Here is a 25,460-nt window from a genome sequence, read left to right as displayed (position 1 = left end):
TCTGTTCTGCTGCCCAATCATACAGCTTTTGAAATATGTTCTTTTAGTTGTACTCATCAGCTTGGTGTATAGTACTTTGAGGAGTTGGTATCAGTTGCAAGTTTGGAAATGTCACTGTATATTTTACATTGTAAATCATTTATAAAACTCTTAAATAAGAAAAAATTATAGTACAAATCCCTCAGAAAATCTGCTTTTAAAGTCTACCTTTAAATGCTCATTATCAACAGATACAAATGTTTATACCATTCCTTTTTTTTTGTTTGATCAACTAATTTTATATTCTAAATATGAAATCATGGTAATTGTGTTCTTTCAAACTTGTTTATTTCCATGGAAGAAAGATACCAAATTAGTGAGGTATAATTTATCTCAACAGAAACAATTTGTTCTTTTTCTAGAAAGGTTTGTATACAAATATATTGTATAGATTTCACTAGTGTAGAAAATCGACTCACCAAACTATGGCTCTAAAGTAAACTTACTACTTCCAAAAACAAGTTCACTACTTCTGATAACCTGGTATTATGTTGACTTTCCAAAAATGCTCTTGATTGACATTTTTGGCAGAGAGACCATTTGTATCTACTTCATCCAATATTTTCTCAGTTCTAACTTTTGAGTTTCTTTAAAGCTCTTAGGTTAATGCCACCTGAGATCTCTTATATTCATTTTATCAATTTGGATTAGAACATTCTGTGAACTTGCCATTATACTGCATTTGATGTAATATTTTTAAACTATCTGCTGTGAAAATGAAGTAGGTTCAGATATCTTCTTAAGGTCGTAGTAGGAAGTGGGTTTTGAGTCTCTCCATTCTTTCAGTTGACTTTTACACTGTAATGATTATCCCATTGATTCCATTGAGTCTCTTCTTTCTGTAAAAGTATTTAAAAAGGCACTTACTGTTGATTTTAAGGTCCTACAGATGTAATTTCTTCAATTTTCTTTTAAACTGTCTAATTTTTACTTGCATCACACTTACACACTCTGGCTTCTCTTTTACAGATTTGGATGAGCTCTTCATTTTAAAGACATCTTTCCTTTTTGTGGGTACTCTTTAATTTGGTCAAGCTTCCCTGGTGGCTCAGATGGTAAAGAGTCTGCCTGCAGTATGAGAGACCTGGATTCAAACCCTGGGTCAGAAAGATCCCCTGGAGAAGGAAATGGCAAACCACTCCAGTATTCTTGCCTGGAAAATCCCATGGACGAGGAGCCTGGCAGGCTACCACCCATGGGGCCACAAAGAGTCAGACGCGACTGAACGACTTCACTTTTACTTTGAGTTGGTCAGTTAGCCACAACAACTTTTTGATTTTTAAGGCACATTGTTTTCCTTTTGGGTTTTTAGCATTATCATATAAAATAACCTTCATTCTTCTGTAAACTTTTTATTTTAGTTATCCCTATCAGCCTTATTTTCCTAGCCCGTATTTGTAATTCCAAAAATCTAATTTTTCTCTCACGTTTAATCCCCCATATTGAGCTTATCTCCTGTTTCCAGTTTCTGAAAGTACTTACAACTTAATAGTCCAGAATAGTTTTTTGGACACTTCCCTTTATCAAATGTCTTTGATGCCAGTTATGCCAGCATTTTAATTTTATATTAAATTCAGTTTGGTTCAGTCGCTCAGTTGTGTCCCGCTCTTTGTGACTCCATGGACTGCAGCATGCCAGTCTTCCCTGCCTATCACCAACTCCCGGAGCTTGCTCAAACTCATGTCCATCGAGTCAGTGATGCCATCCAGCCATCTCATCCTCTGTTGTCCCCTTCTCCTCCTGCCTTCAATGTTTCCCAGCATCAGCATCTTTTGAAATGAGTCAGCTCTTCGCATCAGGTGGCCAAAGTATTGGAGCTTCAGCTTCAGCATCAGTCCTTCAAATCAATATTCAGGACTGATTTCCTTTCAGATTGACTGGTTTGATCTCTTTGCAGTCCAAGGGACTCTCAGGAATCTTCTCCAACACCACGTTCAAAATCATCTATTCTTTGGTGCTCAGCTTTCTTTATGGTCCAACTTACATATCCATAACATTACTACTAGAAAAACCATACGTTTTACTAGATGGACCTTTGTTGGCAAAGTGTCTCTGCTTTTGAATATGCTGTCTAGGTTGGTCATAACTTTTCTTCCAAGGAGCAAGCATCTTTTAATTTCATGGCTGCAGTCACCATCTACAGTGATTATGGAACCCAAGAAAATAAAGCCTCTCACTGTTTTTATAGTTTCCCCATCTATTTGCCATGAAGTGATGGGATCAGATGGCTTGATTTTAGTTTTTTGAATGTTGAGTTTTAAGCCAATTTTTTCACTCCTCTTTCACTTTCATCAAGAGACTTTTTTTAGTTCCTCTTCACTTTCTGCCATAAGGGTGGTGTCGTCTGCATATATGAGGTTAATGCTATTTCTCCCAGCAGTCTTGATTCCAGCTTGTGCTTCATCCAGCCTGGCATTTTGCGTGATGTTCTCTGCATATAAGTTAAATAATTAAGGTGATAATATACAGCTGTTACATATTTCTTTCCCAGTTTGGAACCAATCCATTGTTCCAGGTCTGGTTCTGACTGTTGCTTCTTGACCTGCATACAGGTTTTGCAGGAGGCAGGTAAGGTGGTCTGGTATTCCCATCACTTTAAGAATTTTCCACAGTTTGTTGTGATCCATAGTCGAAGGCTTTGGCGTAGTCATTAAAGCAGAAGTAAACATTTTTCTGGAACTCTCTTGCTTTTTGTATAATCCAGTGGCTGTTGGCAATTTTATCTCTGGTTCCTTACCTTTTCTAAATCCAGCTTGAACATCTTGAAGTTCTTGGCTCATGTAATGTTGAAGCCTGGCTTGGGGAATTTTGAGCATTGCTTTACTAGCGTGTGATGTGAGTGCATTTGTGCGGTAGTTTGAACATTCTTTGATATTGCCTTTCTTTGGGATTGGATTGAAAACTGATCTTTTCCAGTCCTGTGGCCACTGCTGAGTTTTCCAGATTTGCTGGCATGTTGAGTATAGCACTTTCACAGCATCATCTTTTAGGATTTGAAATATCTCAACTGGAATTCTATCACCTCCACTAGCTTTGTTTGTAGTGGTGCTTCCTGAGGCCCACTTGACTTTGTATTCCACAATGTCTGGCGCTAGATGAGTGATCACACCATCATGGTTATCTGGGTCAGTAAGATCTTTCTTGTATAATTCTTCTATTAAATTGATCATGTTTATTTTTTTAAAGGTTTCTAAAAATCTGGTAGAAGCAATATTTATTTTAGCCTAGCTTTCAGATGTCAGTTTTATATGTTTATGAATTTTCTGGTGAGATTATTTCATTCTTTACATTTTATTACTGAAACCTGACATGAATTTTCCTTATTACATCTAAACTCAATTGATATCTTTTACTCTTCTGAATTCATACATTTTCTCTAAATTTTGACTTTAAAAATGTTTACTACTATTTTAATTTTTTGGTTGTAGACATATATCATTTTGGTTTATCCATCTCTTCTTTTTTAACAGAAATAACACAAAAACCTCCAACATTCTAATATTTTTGTAATCCAAAAACAATCTTATCTTGTCCTTGTCTAAAGATCAGTCTTGTGAAGTTTTATGTTCAGAAGAAACAAAGATATGGCTTGAAAATTCCTCGAAAAGTAATGTAGCTCATTGTGGGTTTTCTTGTGGAGCAAAGGAGGAGGAATCATATGGCTCAAACTATATTAAGTCTTCTTAGGACTCCTCTTTACCATTTCTCTCCCCAAAGCCCCACCATCCTTAGCAGTTAGCTAACTGTTCTTCCCAAGCCTCCATTTTCCATCTGTCTCTATGCCTCCAACTCTTACCCTATTTCTCTCTCTCTCCTCTCCTCCTTTTTCTGCCTGTTTCTCTCTTCTTAGCCATATGCTGGTCTTCCTATCCTTCTTTCTACTTCTTTACAGCTTTTTCTTGTAGAGAAATTTGGTCTGTCTTCAGTTTCTGCCATTCTCTACTCCTTTCTGTTCATCCCAGTCACACAACAAAAGCCTGGTTACATCCTTCATCCTTTCAGCACAGGTAGTGGAGTCTTCTTCTTTAGGAATGGGTGAGGGGAATTTGTCGAAACTATGGACAGCTATTAATAACTGTAATTTTTTCCTTTCCTTATCATAGTGTCCTATAGATCTAAAATTCTGCTCTTTACCTCATGTTACAATTAGATAATGCTGGCTGCTTCAACAGTCTCCTAAACATAATGGTTTAAATAGAATCATGGTTTACATTTTCACCCATGTAAAGTCCAAAATAAATATCTCTGGCTTTCTTCCAAGGGATTCATAGACACAGGTTTCTTCTACCCTATGGCTCTTCCGTCTCTGATATGTATTAGCCAAGTGTGCATGAACTTGCAGAAGGGAAAAGAGCATGGAGGATTGTACATGAGAGTTTTTTTATGTTCCAGTCTCAGAAGTGGTATACAACACTTACTTCATCGGTTGTATTGAACCATATGACCGCTCCTAACTGCAAGGCAGGCTGGAAAGTGTAACCTAGCTGTGTGCTAGTAAGAGAGAAACCAAGTGACTAGATAGTCTTTTCCATACCTTGATGCCGGGAGCCAGCGTGAGGAATCCCACCCGTGACAAGGTCATGTGGCAGAGATCTGATGGGCAAGGCAAATCAGATCTCAGGGTGTCCCCCTGGTATTTCCTGAGCATGTATCCCAAAAACCAAAAATCTGCCAGCCTTTGTACTCTGCTTTTCCACTCTTCTGACACACTCTGGAAAAAGTCAACTCAGGGCTTTAGTCTCCTGCATTTGAAAGGGATGTTTCAGTTAAACCCCCTCTAATAACTCTCTAGCTTGCCTAACAGGTTCCCCCGGACCTCTTACAGCTTGGGAATTGCTTACAGCCCCACAACCGTGAGAGGCACTAAGCTTAAAGCATCTTAAGATACAGAGCCTTTTCTAAAGAGCTAAAAAATCATAATGGTGATGAGATTTCACTGTTGACTCAATGATTGCTGCCAGGCCTCCATATTCGTTATCTTTTAGGCACCTGGGAGGATGTTAATCAATGTAAATGGGATATGGAAAAGGATATATAATAGTTTTGATGTTAGCAACACTAGACTTTTGAGTTAATTTCTTTTGTTATAAATCACTGTACTCCTTTTGCTTGTTATAAATTGCTGTATCTTTGCTATGTAAGAGTGTAACTTTATTTAGTGCTTTCTGAGAGTGGCACCAGACTTTGGGAAGATCAACACAAATAAGTCTTCTGGTTGACAAACCCTTTCAGAAAAAAGGCTGTAAAATGTTAATTGGCCCTTTTGGCCAGAAGATGATGTAAATCACCTAAGACCTGTGTATACAACTAGGTATGCAGAGAGAAAAGCCTGGTTTTGATAAGAGTCTGGGCTGCTAATGCTGCATAATTTTGTATTACCCATTGATCTCTATGTACAATCAAAGAGGTATAAAAGGCCTTTCTAGACAATAGAAGCTGGGCCAGTCACTGGACTGGTTTCCCCCGTGTCTCCTCTTTACTCTATTTTCTGGCTGATTTCCCATCTGGGGCGTGGAGGCTCGCCATGTCTACTTACTTGCCCTGGCTTCTAAGATCCACGGAGGGGGAGCCCAAGGTGGGGCACCCCCCACTATTCAAGAGGATGCCGGTGGCCTAACGTAGATGGTGCAAGCTCCTTGTCTGGAACTCTATTGGCTTTCCACATAAACCAAGTTATTCAGCCTCTTTTTCTCCACTTAATTTTCCTACTACACTATTTCTTCCTAATCTAATCTTATCTTAGTAAATAAATAAGTTTTTTCCTCACCAACGCCGTCCCCGCTTCGAATTCCCTGGATCCACTGGGGCTGGACCCCGGCACCTTATCTACAGTGCGATATGTTAGATCTCTGCCCTTTCCACAAGTCTTCCCTATTCACTGAGTTTATCAGTGATGATTAGGTGTTGGACGCATTAACCTCTCGGTATAGCAACCTGAATTTTGACATTTAGGACATCTTTATTATACTTCCATATAACTCTCTATGCATCTGATTTTTTTACCTCAGGTCAAAATGTTAGTTGCTTGGTAAATGTTTGTTTAAGTAAATGAGTGCATGGTTTTATCACCTCTTGCTTCACCGGTTCCCCTTATTTTATAAAAAAATATCTGGTAGAAAAGAACATTTGCTATCAGCTAAAAGATTGAGTCCCTTTCTTCTTCAGTAACTGAAGTAACTACAGCTCCTATAATTTTTTGTTTCCTTTGCCTAAAAAGAGCATATTTCTCTTTTGAGGACTAACAGCCTAGAGGATTGTGCACGAGAGATTTTTATGGACCAGTCTCAGAAGTGGTACACAACACTTCTTCTTACTAAACTTCATACTGCACAGGAAAAGAAAATCTGCATCAGAGGTAGATTTTAGGAGCAGATGTGTTGAGTGCAGTGATAATTCAGTGAATAAAACTGAGAGATTTTACAAGTCAGCCTGGTGTAATATGTATTTAGAGGAGGAGATTTTTTTTGTACAAGATCAGAGATAGAGGTTCTGTCAGCTGTAAGCTTGTTTGTTTTTTCTTTCCATCTATTCGTACATAGCTTTCTTAACTTATTAACCAGGTTCTGTGCCAGATAATGGGGCTACTAATATGAATTAAACTCTTCCTGCTCTTGAGCTCCCCGTTTTGTGATTGTGGTAAGGGTGGCAGACCTGCAAATTTACACAATTTTTATAATATGTGATAGATTTATAGTTTCTGAAGGAACATGAAAAGGGAGATTACTTTATGCTTGATTAATCAGAAAGGCTTAAAGCCTGTGCCTCACATATGGGAGGGCTAGTCCATTTAACCCCATTAACTGAGAATCATGATAGCTTCATCTGTACACTGCTCTGTGTTGCCTCTATTTCACTGGGTCAGAGGCCATCTTGAAGCAGATGGATATCTCTCTTCACTCCCTACCTCCAGGTTTAAGGGTGGTAGTTATTTGACTTACCTGGAGAGAAGGAAGGAGAGGAATGTGTTACCTGGCCAAGACTGAGAGAAGATTGACAGTCCTTTTGACCTCTGGCAGAAACATTCCTAACCACAGAGTCTGCTCTTGGACTGCGTTTTCTATACTAACAGAGACGTAACTGCACTGAAATAAACTCGATCATGAATCTCTTACTTTGGCTTCTCTCTGTATTTCTTTGGAAAAGTTTAGTTAAATTTAGGCTAAATGTGTCTTTTGAGTAACTTAGTAACTCAGTCAGCAGTCCTTCTTCTTCAAGATCAAAAAGATAAAATACATGATTATTTTAGTTGCCTCTAAAAATTCTGCTATCTCCATCTTGCCATGCTGCAATAATATTCTTTCCTATCTTACAAATTGCTGACCGATGGCAAGTCATGGTCTCTTCTGGGAATTTCCTTATGTATTCACATTGGATGCAATAAAGCAAAATAATTTTACTGATGGTTTCTTTAGTTTTTTTCAATTAAAAAATGTCATTCATAATTTAGTTTATTATAGAGTATACAAAATAAAAAAATGACCTATACTGTTATGATGAAACCTCTATTAATACATAAAATTGATATATTTAGAGAATAGAAAATTCAAATAGTCCCAATAGGTATAAAATGAAAGTCTGGCTTCCCATGGCCCTGTCTCCTCTTCCAGATGACCATCTTTTAAAAGGAACCACTATCAATAGTTTCATATTGTTTCTTTTAGAAATATTTATATATATATTCCAGCATTTGTATTTGTCATTCACTCAGACATTTTATTCATTTATTTATTCATCCAAAAAATATTTTTTTAAGGACCTATTCTGTGTCAGGCAGAATTTTGAACCCTGGGGATATAGTAATGAACAAAACAGAAAAGGTGTCTCCTCTTAGGGCATTAAGAATCTAGGTGGGAAAGAGAGACAAGAATGTAAAATAAATGAACAAGATGGCTTCAGTTTGTCAGGATGCTATGAAAGAAATAGAATGGTGATGTTCTTAGGTAAGGAGGTTAATGGAGGCTTCTGGTTATACAGTTCATTAAGTTCTGCTGAAAAAAGAATAAATAGTGACTCAATTCATGCCTGACCTATGCTATTTTTATTTCTGAAGGTGAATCTCCACCGACCATCCAGCTGCCCACACCGGCAGTCCAGCGTCCAAGCCCCATCACACTTTTCCAGCCCAGTGTCTCCAGTACTGCCCAGGTGCCTGTCCAAGCTCCAAGTCTGCCCCTCCGTCCAGCACTCCCACCCCAGCGCTTTGCTGGGCCCTCCCAAGCGGACACTCATCGGCTGCATTCTGGAGTCAATCGCTCTGTGAAGAGACCCACTCCTGTTTCTCTGGAGAGCACCAACAGGATTCCGACTAGTGCAAGTCCTGCCCATTCCAGATTTTCAACCTCAACCATCCAACCTCCCAAGGAGTATCCCAGCGTTTCCACTTGTCCCAGAAGTACTCCAATTTCCCAGGCTCCTCCTATTCCACACTCACATGTCTACCAGCCCCCTCCCCTTGGCCATCCAGCTGCATTGTTTGGGACACCACCAAGATTCTCTTTTCATCACCCTTACTTCCTGCCTGGACCTCACTACTTCCCATCAAGGTAAATGAATAGTTTATTTCCTTTTACCTGAAAGTGCTTTCACCTTTCACCTAAAACTATTCATTCATAGTTACTGAATTTTAACCCCTGAAAGCCTCTCTTATTTACTGAAAAAGGAACTTTCTCAATCCTGTTTGGTATCTAATTTAGTTTAGCGGCGAGATAGGGGCCAACCAGTTGACATGAGTACATGGAAGGGCTGGATAGGACTTGGGGAGCCAAGGAGAGTGCATGCCCCATCTTATGGGGCAGTTGCTACTGAGTTCCAGCCTACTGTTGCCACATGAGAATATAGGCTCCATTGTTGTCAGATCTGATTTCTCTCTTGAAAAAAATCATCAGTTGTAAGTGATCTTAAGATCATTTAGGTCAACCCCCTTACTGAATAGTAAGTGTGGTTCTAAAACTTCTATATGTATATAAATCACATGTGATCTTAATAAAATGCAGATTCTGAGTCAGTAGGTCTGGGTTACAGTAGGTTCCTGTACAGGGTTACAGTAAGCCAGATATTCTGCATTTCTAACAAGCTCCCAAGTGATGTCAATTCTGTGGTTTGTGGAATACTTTGAATAGCAACAATATAGAACACACTGGCCTAAGAGGTTAAATGACTTGTCCAAAGTTATTTACCCTCTCAGGACTCTTGTTAATAAACCAAAAAGTTTATTAGGTAAATTACCAGTAAAAGAAATTTTTTTCACAGGTATGTGTCTAAGGAAAACAAGTTTGTAACTTTTCATTTTGGAGTGATAGAATTTAACTTTGAAAGCATTTTGATAGAGTGGCACTAACCTCTAGTTTTCAGTTGCTCTTAAAGGTCTAAACAGAGATGGTTTCTGTTCAGAATGTTTAATACCCATCTTTTATATTTAGAAAGTAAAACTACTCCCTACTTGGGTGTATCAAAGCCTCAAAGAAGTTTTGCAGTATATATTATGTTGCTTCAATTCATAGTGGAATTGCTGGCTTTCAAGTCTTTAGTACAGAACTAAAAGAAAGTGAAAATAGATGATCAGATTAGGAGAAAGGGAGATACTGCTGTTGTGGTTTGTTTCATTTTTCCAATGGGCTCTTCTTTAACAGCTTTCAGAAGTCTTTTAGTTCAAGAAATCAAACTTTAAGAGACTCCTAAGGCTAGGATCTCTTCTTATTGCTGTTAGGGCCTGAGATTTTATAGGAATTTTAGAGAATTTTACAGTGTTGTGTTTTTTTTTTTTAACATATGAGAAGAGTGCTAAGGACATAGCTGGAATTTAATAAATGAGTAGGTTTGAAAAGATCAGCCTTAGGTAGAACCTTGAGGTTCACAAACTTAAAATTGGTGAAATTTTATCTTTGTTACATAATTCATTTTGTAGTACAAGAAAGACTTGAACAGTACTTATATTAAAGGAGAAGAAGAGGCATCTAGAATAGGTGTATAGCACAGTCTTACTCCAGTTGTTGTTTTTTCCTTTTTAGCATTTTGAGAGCTTGGTATTTTTATCTAAAATTCTCACAGTAATCCTTTGTTTTTGGCATAATTATCCCTTTACTTTTTCAGATAAAGAAACTGATCAGCTGTTAGATAAATAGCTTTGTTAAGGTCACTTTTCACTTTCATGCATTGGAGAAGGAAATGGCAACCCACTTCAGTATTCTTGCCTGGAGAATCCCAGGGATGGGGGAGCCTGGTGGGCTGCTGTCTGTGGGGTCTCACAGAGTCGGACATGACTGAAGTGACTTAGCAGGAGCAGCAAAGTCACACAGCTGGTAAACAGCAGAGCCAGTAGTCAAACTTAGATTTAATGTCTGATTTTTAATTCTGTGTTTTTTTGTTGTTTTTTTTTTTTCACTGTATCACTAAGGCTTCTCGATATAATGGCTTCTCTTGCTTGGTAGCTGTTAGTTGCTAGAAGAGAATCACATGGAAAATGCATCCTGTATTTTTGAATGGAAAAGTAGTGTAGTCAAGTACACTTTTGGGCAGGAGAGTTTTTTTATACAATAAATAAATAAAATCATAGGAAATTTATCTTCCTTACTCATGACAAGACTTACAGGAATTGGCTGTTAATTTACAAACCATTGATGGCTTAAAGAACATTTTGAAAAGAAACTCGGGAAAATATGTCATTAGAAGACAGAAAATATATCTCCATCTTGAATGGTATTATTGCTAATTAAACAGTTAGAACTGGACATGGAACAACAGACTGGTTCCAAATAGGAAAAGGAGTACGTCAAGGCTGTATATTGTCACCCTGCTTATTTAACTTCTATGCAGAGTACATCATGAGAAATGCTGGACTGGAAGAAGCACAAGCTGGACTCAAGATTGCCGGGAGAAATATCAATAACCTCAGATATGCCGATGACACCACCCTTATGGCAGAAAGTGAAGAGGAACTAAAAAGCCTCTTGATGAAAGTAAAAGAGGAGAGTGAAAAAGTTGGCTTAAAGCTCAACATTCAGAAAACGAAGACCATGGCATCTGGTCCCATCACTTCATGGGAAATAGATGGGGAAATAGTGGAAATAGTGTCAGACTTTATTTTGGGGCTCCAAAATCACTGTAGATGGTGACTTCAGCCATGAAATTAAAAGACGCTTACTCCTTGGAATAAAAGTTATGCCCAATCTAGATAGCATATTGAAAAGCAGAGATGTTACTTTGCCAACAAAGGTCTGTCTAGTCAAGGCTATGGTTTTTCCAGTGGTCATGTATGAATGTGAGAGTTGGACTGTGAAGAAAGCTGAGCGCCGAAGAATTGATGCTTTTGAACTGTGGTGTTGGAGAAGACTCTTGAGAGTCCCTTGGACTGCAAGGAGATCCAACCAGTCCATTCTGAAGGAGATCAGCCCTGGGATTTCTTTGGAAGGAATGATGCTAAAGCTGAAACTCCAATACTTTGACCACCTCATGTGAAGAGTTGACTCATTGGAAAAGTCTCTGATGCTGGGAGGGATTGGGGGCAGGAGGAGAAGGGGACGACAGAGGATGAGATGGCTGGATGGCATCATTGACTCGATGGATGTGAGTCTGAGTAAACTCTGGTAGTTAGTGATGGACAGGGAGGCCTGGCGTGCCGTGATTCATGGGGTTGCAGAGTCAGACACGACTGAGCTACTGAACTGAACTGAACTGAATAATGCTATTAGATGAACTAAATGAAGTGAGTCAGCAGTATTATACTGAATTTTATTTCATGTAAGAATGTCAAAGAAGTATGTCAGCTATAAACATTAAGCCAAATATAGTTTTCCCAAATAAGACCGGCCTTATAAATTATAGTATTGTCTAGTTTCATTTATAACTTCTACCTGTTATGTGTGTGATAATAACTTCCCCAAGGATATGGGTAACTTATTTATGTTTGTTTAGATAATATACTTTAGTAAAATCTAGTCTGGCTAAATAACAGATTTAATTGATTTTTTCTCAATTTTCAACTGGCTCTTCTTCCAACTAATAACAGAATCTTCTATAAAGATACTTCTTCCCTAATCAAATTACACATGCAATTGTTCAGCCATTCCAATACCATAATTATAATGACATTTGATATATATATATTTGGAAAATATATACCAAATAAACATATTTGATATTTTTCCCCGTTTATCTAGAGTAGAAACCATGGAGCTTAGGCAGTTTAATCAAGGAATCATTTTATGAAACAGAGAGACACTTAGAAATACTGATCCCTAGGTCTGGGGCTAAATCCTCCTGCCCTTATATAGTAACCATCTTCATACTATGCTTATTAAGACTCTATCTTTCTGTACTATGTTCAGTTCAGTTCAGTCACTTAGTTGTGTCCGACTCTTTGCAGCCCCATGAATCGCAGCACGCCAGGCCTCCCTGTCCATCACTAACTCCCGAAGTTCACTCAAACTCACGTCCATCGAGTCAGTGATGCCATTCAGCCATCTCATCCTCTGTCATCCCCTTCTCCTCCTACCCTCAATCTCTCCGAGCATCAGAGTCTTTTCCAATGAGTCAGCTCTTCACATGAGGTGGTCAAAGTACTGGAGTTTCAGCTTTAGCATCATTCCTTCCAAAGAACACCCAGGACTGATCTCCTTTAGAATGGACTGGTTGGATCTCCTTGCAGTCCAAGGGACTCTCAAGAGTCTTCTCCAACACCACAGTTCAAAAGCATCCATTCTTTGGTGCTCAGTTTTCTTCACAGTCCAACTCTCACATCCATACATGACCACTGGAAAAACCATAGCCTTGACTAGACGGACCTTTGTTGGCAAAGTAACATCTCTGCTTTTGAATATACTATCTAGGTTGGTCATAACTTTTCTTCCAAGGAGTAAGCATCTTTTAATTTCATGGCTGAAGTCACCATCTACAGTGATTTTGGAGCCCCAAAAATATAAAGTCTGACACTGTTTCCACTGTTTTCCCATCTATTTCCCATGAAGTGATGGGACCAGATGCCATGGTCTTCGTTTCCTGAATGTTGAGCTTTAAGCCAACTTTTTCACTCTCCTCTTTCACTTTCATCAAGAGGCTTTTTAGTTCCTCTTCACTTTCTGCCATAAGGGTGGTGTCATCTGCATATCTGAGGTTATTGATATTTCTCCCGGCAATCTTGAGTCCAGCTTGTGCTTCTTCCAGTCCAGCGTTTCTCATGATGTACTCTGCATAGAAGTTAAATAAGCAGGGTGACAATATACAGCCTTGACGTACTCCTTTTCCTATTTGGAACCAGTCTGTTGTTCCATGTCCAGTTCTAACTGTTGCTTCCTAACCTGCATATAGGTTTCTCAAGAAGCAGGTCAGGTGGTCTGGTATTCCCATCTCTTCCAGAATTTTCCACAGTTTATTGTGTCCCACACAGTCAAAGGCTTTGGCATAGTCAATAAAGCAGAAATAGATGTTTTTCTGGAACTCTCTTGCTTTTTCCATGATCCAGCAGATGTTGGCAATTTGATCTCTGGTTCCTCTGCCTTTTCTAAAACCAGCTTGAACATCTGGAATTTCACGGTTCACATATTGCTGAAGCCTGGCTTGGAGAATTTTGAGCATTACTCTACTAGCGTGAGGGATGAGTGCAATTGTGTGGTAGTTTGAGCGTTCTTTGACATTGCCTTTCTTTGGGATTGGAATGAAAACTGACTTTTTCCAGTCCTGTGGCCACTGCTGAGTTTTCCAAATTTGCTGGCATATTGAGTGCAGCACTTTCACAGCATCATCTTTCAGGATTTGAAATAGCTCAACTAGAATTCCATCACCTCCACTTGTTTGTAGTGATGCTTTCTAAGGCCCACTTGACTTCACATTCCAGGATGTCTAGCTCTAGGTGAGTGATTACACCATTGTGATTATCTTGGTCGTGAAGATCTTTTTTGTACAGTTCTTCTGTGTATTCTTGCCGCCTCTTCTTAATATCTTCTGCTTCTGTTAGGTCCATACCATTTCTGTCCTTTATCGAGCCCATCTTTGCATGAAATGTTCCCTTGGTATCTCTAATTTTCTTGAAGAGATCTCTAGTCTTTCCCATTCTGTTGTTTTGCTCTATTTCTTTGCATTGATCGCTGAAGAAGGCTTTCTTATCTCTTCTTGCTATTCTTTGGAACTCTGCATTCACATGCTTATATCTTTCCTTTTCTCCTTTGCTTTTTGCTTCTCTTCTTTTCACAGCTATTTGTAAGGCCTCCCCAGACAGCCATTTTACTTTTTTGCATTTCTTTTCCATTGGGATGGTCTTGATCCCTGTCTCTTCTACAATGTCACGAATCTCTGTCCATAGTTCATTTGGCACTCTATCTATCAGATCTAGTCCCTTAAATCTATTTCTCACTTCCACTGTATAATCATAAGGGATTTGATTTAGGTCACACCTGAGTGGTCTAGTGGTTTTCCCTACTTTCTTCAATTTAAGTCTGAATTTGGTAATAAGGAGTTTGTGATCTGAGCCACAGTCAGCTCCCGGTCTTGTTTTTGCTGACTGTATAGAGCTTTTCCATCTTTGGCTGCAAAGAATATAATCAGTCCATTACTTTCTTAGTTATCCTTTTTACCCCCACCTTTTCTTCTATTTTTCCTTCTTTTTGCAGTATTTATACTTTCACATACAATGAAGATATCTAGAATCTTCATTCTGTTGGCCATTGAGTAAATAAATGTGTTCAAAAGTGTATTGCGATTAGGGTTATAGAATGGATATGAATGATAAATTGAAATTTATTAGCTTGAAATATATAAAACTATAATCAAACATATCTGTATATCTCTCAGGGAAGTTAAGTCAAAAAATTCTAAATTGTGGTAATATATAGCATCTTAATTGTAAGATTTTGGACAAACAGATCAAATGTTACAAAGCAGTTATCCTTAATCCTTGTTTGGCTTATAGATCTATGAAAGAATTTGATTGAGGTTTTCGATCTATTTCCTATTATAATGTACATCTACATACATATACAATATTTTGCCTAATTCTTATGGAGGATAGAATTTATAGTTCCAAAACAAGATAGATTCAGCTAATATGGAATGCTGCTGCTGCTAAGTTGCTTCAGTTGTGTCCGATTCTGTGCGACCCCATAGACGGCAGCCCACCAGGCTCCGCCGTCCCTTGGATTCTCCAAGCAAGAACACTGACGTGGGTTGCCATTTCCTTCTCCAATGCATGAAAGTGAAAAGTGAAAGTGAAGTCACTGAGTCGTGTCCAACTCTCAGCGACCCCATGGACTGCAGCCTACCAGGCTCCTCCATCCATGGGATTTTCCAGGCAAGAGTACTGGAGTAGGGTGCCATTGCCTTCTCCGTAATATGGAATATCTTCTGCTATAACTATTATAAATGTTGAATTTGAAATATGAACAATTTAATACCTAGCTGAAATCATAAGAAAGGAAAATAAATCCTACTTTGTTAAAAGACCAATAAGCTGAAAACTTGTACCGTGGTCTTGGGGATAGTTTGCAGATTCAGAAATAGTCTCAGCATTTATAAACTTGGGTTTTAATGCCTACATAAGGAGAGGTCTTGACTCTTTTCAAGGTGAGGAGGTGAAACTAAAACCTCTTCATAAAGCTTCTGTTGCTGCTCCTTTGTCACTTCAGTCATATCTGACTCTGTGTGACCCTATGGACTGTAGCCCACCAGGCTCCTCTGTCCATGGGGATTCTCCAGGCAAGAATACTGGAGTGGGTTGTCATGGCCTCATCCAGGGGATCTTCCCAAACTAGGGATAGAACCCAGGTCTCCCACGTTGCACGTGGATTCTTTATCCTCTGAACCACCAGGGAAGCCCCTTCATAAAGCTAAGACCTTAGAAAGGCCTCTCAACTTTGATAAAGGAATAGAAGATTTTTTTATCACTGATCCAGACAAAGCACAAAGGAAACTTGTTTTTATCCAGGGCTATATATGGAAAAAGTCCTTCTGTTAGATATAAAAACTCCAGATTATACTGCACACTGATTGAGAATCTGAAATCACCCTATCCACTTGATAAACTAACACACAAATTAGTTCTGGGATGACTTACCTGGGACAACTATTCTAAAGGGGATACCTCAGCCATTCAAGCCACTTACGAATTTCCAAAGGGAGAGAATTATTATTAAAGGTGAGCTTTAGCATATAGAACACAAGGACAGGATTCATTAAGAGCAAGAGTCAATACATGCTACAAATAGTAAGAATAATACCCAAGAATATGAAATAACTGAATTTCAGTTCAGTTCAATCGCTCAGTCGTGTCCAACTCTTGAGAGACCCCATGAACTGCAGCACGCCAGGCCTCCCTGTCCATCACCAACTCCCAGAGTCCACTCAAACCCATATCCATTGAGTCAGTGATGCCATCCAACCATCTTATCCTCTGTCCTCCCCTTCTCCTCCTGTCCTCAATCTTCCCCAGCATCAGGGTCTTTTCAAATGAGTCAGCTCTTCACATCAGGTAGCCAGAGTATTGGAGTTTCAGCTTCAACATCAGTCCTTCCAATGAACACCCAGGACTGATCTCCTTTAGGATGGACTGGTTGGATCTCCTTGCAGTCCAAGGGACTCTCAAGAGTCTTCTGCAACACCACAGTTCAAAAGTATCAATTCTTTGGTGCTCAGCTTTCTTTATAGTCCAACTCTCATATCCATACATGACCACTGGAGAAACTATAGCCTTGACTAGATGGGCCTTTGTTGGCAAAGTAATGTCTCTGCTTTTTAATATGCTGTCTAGGTTGGTTGCAACTTTCCTTCCAAGGAGTAAGCATCTTTTAATTTCATGGCTGCAGTCACCATCTGCAGTGATTTTGGAGCCCAGAAAAATAAAGTCAACCACTGTTTTCCCATCTATTTGCCATGAAGTGATGGGACTGGATGCCGTGATCTTCGTTTTCTGAATGTTGAGCTTTAAGCCAACTTTTTCACTGCCCTCTTTCACTTTCATCAAGAGGCTTTTTAGTTTCTCTTCACTTTCTGCCATAATGGTGGTGTCATCTGCATATCTGAGGTTATTGATATTTCTCCCGGCAATCTTGATTCCAGCTTGTGCTTCTTCAGCCCAGCTTTCTCATGATGTACTCTGCATAGAAGTTAAATAAGCAGGGTGACAGTATACAGCCTTGACGTACTCCTTTTCCTATTTGGAACCAGTTTGTTCCACGTCCAGTTCTAACTGTTGCTTCCTGACCTGCATACAGGTTTCTCAAGAGGCAGGACAGGTGGTCTGGTATTCCCATCTCTTTCAGAATTTCAGAACTGATTTCAGATTTCAGAACTGAATATCCGGAAGAGGCTAAAAACCATATTTCAAATAATTAAAGAGGACTTCTGTACCAGCCAAGATTAGGGCTGAATCTACCCTCATCTGAAATGATTTTTAAGAAAAGGCAAAATATATGATTTTCAAGACACTGTTTATCAGCAATGATATGAAGATCCTTGAGAGAGAAAACAAATGAGGTAAACCTTGAAATCTCTCCTGCTTACTGGCCTGGAAGCCATGGAAGGAGACATGGAAACAGGAAGGAGCAACACGTGGAAACCATGGAAGGAGAAACACAAGAAGATCCTTGTAGACTCACCAAGTTGAGCAGATAGAACCAAGAGTCCAGTGAAACCAAGTCAGCTAGAATTCTTGGGATAGAGTACTTGAGAGAAGAAGGTTGTACAGTGCAAGAATCTGAATCTCTGCATAGGTTCCTTTTTGAGTATTCATCTGAATGCTGATCAGCTGATGCATGTGAGGAGTATTACCCAAGATTGGTGAAGAAACTGTCCAACAAATCAGAGACAGCATTGCCCAGCACTCACACCAGGCTGGGAATATTTCTTTTTCTCACCAAACAGATTAGAAAACCTTGATGGGATATTGACTACTTGGAGAGTCTTGTTTTAGGTAGATCTAGACTAAATGTTGCTATGGTTTTATCTAAAAATTCTTAAAATCAAGACCTGAAGTGATCAAAGTTACTGTTTTCTAGTAACTAACTGTATCTAAAACAAAGCTTAAGGATATTAATAGAAATAGTATGATTATAAGGATAAGAGAGAGGGAGTTTCATTTCTGAAGTGGCAGCATGAGGAGTTCTGTGAATCTACTACTCCCAAGCAAACAACCATAACTGGTAAAAACTATTTTTAAAGACCAGCTACTTAAATTCTCTGGGAAGTGTCCTAAGGGCATACAGCAGATAAGGAAACATGTATTCAAGAATACACCTTAAAACTTCATAAGAAGAGCAAGAGTCTATGACACTTGGGCCATGAAAAATACTCCCTTACTGAAGGCAGTGGCAACCCACTCTAGTACTCTTGCCTGGAAAATCCTGTGGATGGAGGAGCCTGGTAGGCTGCAGCCCATGGGGTCACTGGGAGTCAGACATGACTGAGTGACTTCACTTTCGCTTTTCACTTTCATGCATTGGAGAAGGAAATGGCAACCCACTCCAGTGTTCTTGCCTGGAGAATCCCAGGGATGGGGGAGCCTGCTGGGCTGCCATCTATGGGGTCTCACAGAGTTGGACACGACTGAAGTGACTTAGCAGCAGCAGCAGCAGCACCCTCAGTTAACTTGATGGAATCCAACTCTGAGTGGCCAAGAAGATAGCTTTCTCTCCCCTCAGCTCCTAATCAAAGGATACAATATCTTACAGAGAGATGTAGCATTTTTCATCCTCTCCAGATCTTAGTAAAGAGGTTAAATTCATGGTGAGTGTGACCAAGAGGTTGGGGGTTCCTTTCTTTTGTTCAGCACCTGCTAACAGGATAAGTGTTCAACTCTTAAGGATGACAAACAGAGAGTACTGTGACCCTGAGCATCCTTGATCCAGGTCACTTTTAGAAGAGATGTTCTATGCTGGCAGAAGAAAACCAGAAATTTTTCCATAAGAATAGAGAGCTCAGAAACTCTCTCCAAAGGAATTTGACTTCTCTGAAACAGTGTGGGGAAGTTCATACATAAGGATATTCTTGAAAACAAGGAGATTCTGGTGGTAGGCAAATAAAAGAGGCATCACTTAATCAAAATAAGAAGCTAGGGACTTCCCTGATGGTCCACTGGTTAAGATTCTGGTCTTCCACTGCAGGGGGTAAGGGTTTGATTCCTGACCTGAGAACTAAGACTAAGAATCTAACTGTATGCCAACTAGTACATAAAAATCTAGGGAAAGAAATGCTAAGAACCCTCCTGCAGTCAGAACAAACCTCAGAGACTTCTCAAAATTGACCCCTGTCTGAATTTAATTGGATCACACTGTGGAACAGTCTCTGCCCCAAGACATTTTGAAACCTTGGAGCAATCAGCCAGCAATGAGTATAATCCTCAAGCTGTATGTAATGGCAAATGAATCAAGAGCTTAACACAAAAATCAAAGAAAGAGATAGAGTCCTGCTAAAACCATTATCATCCTAGGGTGACTGTATTCATGTCCAAATCTGTGCCCTCTAAGAAGTGACACTCAGGGTTTACACTACAGAGAAAATACACTTCACTAAAATTTAAGTAAAAAAAAAAAACAAGCAAAAAAAAAAAACAAAAAAAACTAGACCTGGAAAAGTTAAAGAGAGTTATTGTCCCAAATTCCTGAAAGTTATTGCTCCTGAGTTACTGAAAATGTCCTGTTTTCAACCAAAAATTATGACATGCAAAGAAAAGGAAAGCGCCATTCATACATGGAGGAGAAAAATAAGCAACAGAAGCTACCTGTGGTAGGGCTCGTATCTCAAATTTAACATAGGCTTCCAAGACGTTATAACTATATTCAAGCAATTAAAGGAAACCATTTTTAAAGAAGTAAAAGAAGTTGTGATGATGATGTCTTTTCACAAATACTATCATTAAAGGCATAGAATTATAAAAAGAACCAGATGGAAATTCTGGATTTGAAAAGCACAATAACCAAAATGAAAACTTCACTAGAGGGGCTCAAAAGTAAACTTGAACTGACATGAGAATGAATCAGAAACCTTGAAAGTAGACTGGTAGCGATTACATAACCTGAAGAATAAAGAGAAAAAAGAATGAAGAAAAATGAACAGAGCATCAGAACTGTCATCATTAAGTGCACCAATGTATATGTAAAAGCATCAGAAGGGAGGAGAGGAAAAGCAAAAAGTATTTGAAGATTTAATAGCTGAAGACTTCTCATATTTTATGAAAAATATTATACATTTAAGAAAGCCAGGAGATCCACAGAGGGCCACATCATAGTAAAATACTGAAATCTGAACCGGAAGAGAAAGTGAGAGAGTCAGGCAGATAGACACTCATATCATGTACAGGGAAACCTCAATAAAATTAACACCTGACTTTCCATGAGAAGCAATGGACACTAGAATATATATTTGAAATACTGAAGAAAAACCCCAGTCAGCTAAGAATCTTATATATGGTGAAGCCATTTTTAAAAAATTAAGCCAAGGTAAAGACATTTCTGAGATAATCCAAAACTGAGATTGCTAGCACATTTGCATTACGAGAAATACAAAGGGAGTTCTTCAGGCTGAAAGTAAATGATCCCAAATGGTAGTTGGGATAAAAAAACACAAAATGTCGAAGAGCCCCAGGAAAGGTAAAAATACAGTTACAAAAGATAGTATAGGAAACCTAAAATGGAGTAGATATATATATACATACATATATATGTATATAACTTTCTTATGTAGCAGAAACTAGCTATAATTTACAAACAACTTTGTAAATCAACTATATTCTAATAAAAGTTAACAAAAAATACTATAAGACAACATAAAGGCTGTGTGAATCTTCTTTTGACTGGTTTTAAAAGCAATTATCCCAAAGAAAGGCAATGCCAAAGAATGCTCAAACTACCACGCAATTGCACTCATCTCACACGCTAGTAAAGTAATGCTCAAAATTCTCCAAGCCAGGCTTCAGCAATACATGAACCGTGAACTTTCAGATGTTCAAGCTGGTTTTAGAAAAGGCAGAGGAACCAGAGATCAAATTGCCAACATCTGCTGGATCATGGAAAAAGCAAGAGAGTTCCAGAAAAAACATCTATTTCTGCTTTATTGACTATGCCAAAGCCTTTGACTGTGTGGATCACAATAAACTGTGGAAAATTCTGGAAGAGATGGGAATACCAGACCACCTGACCTGCCTCTTGAGAAACCTATATGGAGGTCAGGAAGCAAAGTTAGAACTGGATGTGGAAGAACAGACTGGTTCCAAACAGGAAAAGGAGTACGTCAAGGCTGTATATTGTCACCCTGCTTATTGAACTTCTATGCAGAGTACATCATGAGAAACGCTGGGCTGGAAGAAGCACAAGCTGGAATCAAGATTGCCAGGAGAAATATCAATAACCTCAGATATGCCGATGACACCACCCTTATGGCAGAAAGTGAAGAGGAACTAAAAGCCTCTTGATGAAAGTGAAAGAGGAGAGTGAAAAAGTTGGCTTAAAGCTCAACATTCAGAAAACGAAGACCATGGCATCTGGTCCCATCGCTTCATGGGAAATAGAAGGGGAAACAGTGGAAACAGTGTCAGACTTTATTTTTTTGGGCTCCAAAATCACTGTAGATGGTGATTGCAGCCATGAAATTAAAAGATGCCTACTCCTTGGAAGAAAGGTTATGACCAACCTAGATAGTATATTCAAAAGCAGAGACATTACTTTGCCAACAAAGGTCCATCTAGTCAAGGCTATGGTTTTTCCAGTAGTTATGGATGTGAGAGTTGGACTGTGAAGAAAGCTGAGCGCCGAAGAATTGATGCTTTTGAACTGTGGTGTTGGAGAAGACTCTTGAGAGTTCCTTGGCCTGCAAGGAGATCGGTCCTGGGTATACTCTGGAAAGAATGACGCTAAAGCTGAAACTCCAGTACTTTGGCCACCTCATGCGAAGAGTTGACTCATTGGAAAAGACTCTGATGCTGGGAGGGATTGGGGGCAGGAGGAGAAGGGGACGGCAGAGGATGAGATGGCTGAATGACATCACCAACTGGATAGATGTGAGTTTGAGTGAAGTCTGGGAGTTGGTGATGGACAGGGAGGCCTGGCGTGCTGCAATTCATGGGGTCGCAAAGAGTCGGACACGACTTGAGTGACTGAACTGAACTGAACTGAAGTGAAAAGCAATTATATAAAACAATATGCAAATAATAATTTTGGGGACCATAATATATAGAAATATATTTGATAATAAAAGCAGAAGGAGTTGGAGGCAAAGTTGTTTTGCATAAGGAAATGATAGCAGATATTCACTTGAATCCACAGGAACAAATTAACAGAACCATCAGTAATGCATGAGAAGGTGACTATAACAAACTTCAGGGACTTCCCTGACAATCCAGTGGTCCATACTTCTACTGCAGGAGGCTTGGGTTCCATTCTTCATCAGAGAACTAAGATCCTGCATGCTGTGAGGTGCAGCCAAAACTTAAGAAAATAAGTAAAAATGAAAAAAAAAAAGCTTCAGAATATATATGTGCTTTGCTTTCTCTAAGTTTATTTAATAGGCATAAAATTATGTAATAATCATACCAATATATTGCTGGTTTTAGAACACATATAGGTTTAATTTATATAACAATAATAGTATAAAAAGGAAGAAGAAGGAATAGCTATATATAAGCAACATTCTGTATTTCTTGGAATTAGGTTAGTAAAAATCTGAAGTTGATTTTGATAAGGTAAGATGTATATGATTAATGCTAGAGCAACCAGTAAGGAAACAGTGGAGAAGTTATTAAAGGAACTAAAAAGTTACAATGGGGAATATTTACTTTGTGCAGTAAAGAAGGAATAGAAGGCAAAAAGGGAAATATGAGACACATATAAAGCAAAAACTAAAGTGGCAGACATAAATCACATTAAATGTTAATGATTAAATACTCAAAAGGCATATATTGTATAATTGGATAAAAATCAAGATCTTAATATATGTTATCTACAGTTAACACTTTATAGACAAACTCTTTCAAAAAATAGAAGGGACTTATTCCATGAGGTCAGCATTGCTTTGATAGCAAAAATCAGAGAGAGACAAACACAATAAAGAAAAACTACAGGTCAATATCTCTTTGAGAGACAAAAATGATCAACAAAATACTAGCAAACTGAATTCAGCAGACTAACAAGAGGATTATACACCATAAACAACTTAGATTTATTCCAGGATTGTGAGTTGTTTGAAAATCAAGACATTTGGAAATTGATTAATGTAATATACCATATGAATTAAAATCAGGAACAAAACTACACTATCTTTTCAGAAAGATTTTTTCCAGAAAAAAGCATTTGACATGAATGACCAACACTTCATGTTGAATGTGAAATATTCCAGCAAGCTAGGAATATAAGGAAACTTCCTCAACTAGTTAAAAACTACCAGAAACACCTAGTTCACTTCAGTTGCTCAGTTGTGTCTGACTCTTTGCACCCCCATGGACTGCAGCACACCAGGCTTCCCTGTCCATCACCCAACTTCCAGAGTTTACTCAAACTCATGTCCATTGAGTCGGTGATGCGATCCAACCATCTCATCCTCTGTTGCGCCCTTCTCCTCCCACCTCCAGTCTTTCCCAGTCTTTTCCAAGGAGTCAGTTCTTCGTATCAGGCAGCCAAAGTATTGGAGCTTCAGCATCTGTCCTTCCGGTGAATATTCAGGGCTGATTTCCTTTAGGATGGGCTGGTTGAATCTCCTTGCTGTCCAAGGGACTCTCAAGAGTCTTCGCCAACACCACAGTTCAAAAACATCAAATCTTTGGTGCTCAGCTTTCTTTTTAGTCCAACTGTCACATCTGTACAAGACTACTGGAAAAACCATAGCTTTGACTAGAGGGACCTTTGTTGGCAAAGTAATGTCTCTACTTTTTAATATGCTGTCTAGGTTGGTAATGGAGAAGGCAATGGTAACCCACTCCAGTACTCTTGCCTGGAAAATCCCATGGATGGAGGAGCCTGGTAGGTTGCAGTTCATGGGGTGGTGAAGAGTCAGACACAACTGAGCGACTTCACTTTCACTTTTCACTTCCATGCATTGGAGAAGGAAATGGCAACCCACTCCAGTGTTCTTGCCTGGAGAATCCCAGGGACGGGGGAGCCTGGTGGGCTGCTGTCTATGGGGTCGCACAGAATTGGACACAACTGAAGCGACTTAGCAGGAGTAGCAGCAGCAGGTCAGTAATAGGTTTTCTTCCAAAGAGCAAGCAAGAAATTAGAAATTTCTTCTAATTTCCTGGCTGCAGTCACCATCTGCAGTGATTATGGAACCCAAGAAAAAAGTCTGTCACTGTTTCCAGTTTCCCCATCTATTTGCCATGAAGTGATGGACTTGATGCCATGATCTTAGTTTTCTTAATGTTGAGTTTTAAGCCAATTTTTTCACTCTCCTCTTTCACTTTGATCAAGAGGCTCTTTAGTCTTCGCTTTCTGCCATAAGGGTGGTGTCATCTGTGTATCTGAGGTTATTGATATTTCTCCTGGCAATCTTGATTCCAGCTTGTGCTTCATGCAGCCCAGCGTTTCTCAAGATGTACTCTGCATATAAGCAGAAGTGACATAAGCAGGGTGACAGTATACAGCCCGATGTACTCCTTTTCCTATTTGGAACCAGTCTGTTGTTCATGTCCAGTTCTAACTGTTGCTTCCTGACCTGCACACAGAGTTCTCAAGAGGCAGGTAAGATGGTCTGGTATTCCTATAGCTTTAAGAATTTTCCACAGTTTGCTGTGATCCACACAGTCAAAGGCTTGGTCACAGTCTTAGAGGAGAGTCAAAGGTGTAGTCAGTAAAGCAGAAGCAGATGTTTTTCTGGAACTCTCTTGCTTTTTCGATGATCCAACTGATGTTGGCAATTAGATCTCTGGTTCCTCTACATTTTCTAAATCCAGCTCAAATATCTGGAAGTTCACAGATCACATACTGTTGAAGCTTGGCTTGGAGAATTTTGACCATTACTTTACTAGTGTGTGAGATGAGTGCAATTGTGCGGTAGTTAGAGCATTCTTTGGCATTGCCTCTCTTTGGGATTGGAATAAAAACTGACCTTTTCCAGTTCTGTGGCCACTGCTCCATTTTCCAAATTTGCTGGCATATTGAGTGTAGCACTTTCACAGCATCATCTTAGGATTTGAAATAGCTCGACTGGAATTCCATCACCTCCACTAGGTTCATTAGTAGTGATGCTTCCTAAGGCCTACTTGACTTCACATTCCAGGATGTCTGGCTCTAGGTGAGTGATCACACCATTGTGATTATCTGGGTCATGAAGATCTTTTTTGTATAGTTCTTCTGTGTATTTTTGCCACTTCTTCTTAATATATTCTGTTTCTGTTAGGTCCATACCATTTCTGTCCTTTATTCTGCCCATCTTTTATGCTAAGTTCCCTTGGTATCTCTAGTTTTCTTGAAGAGATCTCTAGTCTTTCCCATTCTGTTGTTTTGCTCTATTTCTTT

The 25,460-nt window shown here is 39.1% G+C and overlaps 1 protein-coding gene across 2 annotated transcripts in view; it reads left to right on the top strand.

Moving 5' to 3' along the window:
• Positions 1 to 25,460, top strand: part of SOX30 (SRY-box transcription factor 30) — a 44,630-nt gene that overhangs the window by 5,821 nt on the left and 13,349 nt on the right. Inside the window, exon 4 of one of the 2 annotated variants that reach the window (XM_027970706.3) lies at positions 8,090 to 8,582. The exons of the other annotated variant lie outside the window; for it this stretch is intronic. Within the exon in view, the coding sequence (XP_027826507.2) occupies positions 8,090 to 8,582 (493 nt within the window). The remainder of the gene's footprint in view (positions 1 to 8,089; positions 8,583 to 25,460) is intronic. 2 annotated transcript variants of the gene reach the window in all.

This window comes from Ovis aries, chromosome 5 (assembly GCF_016772045.2).
Source record: "Ovis aries strain OAR_USU_Benz2616 breed Rambouillet chromosome 5, ARS-UI_Ramb_v3.0, whole genome shotgun sequence".
Lineage (NCBI taxonomy): Eukaryota > Metazoa > Chordata > Mammalia > Artiodactyla > Bovidae > Ovis > Ovis aries.
The sequence above is the reverse complement of the archived record's forward strand: the minus strand, read 5'-3'. Positions and strand labels throughout refer to the sequence as shown.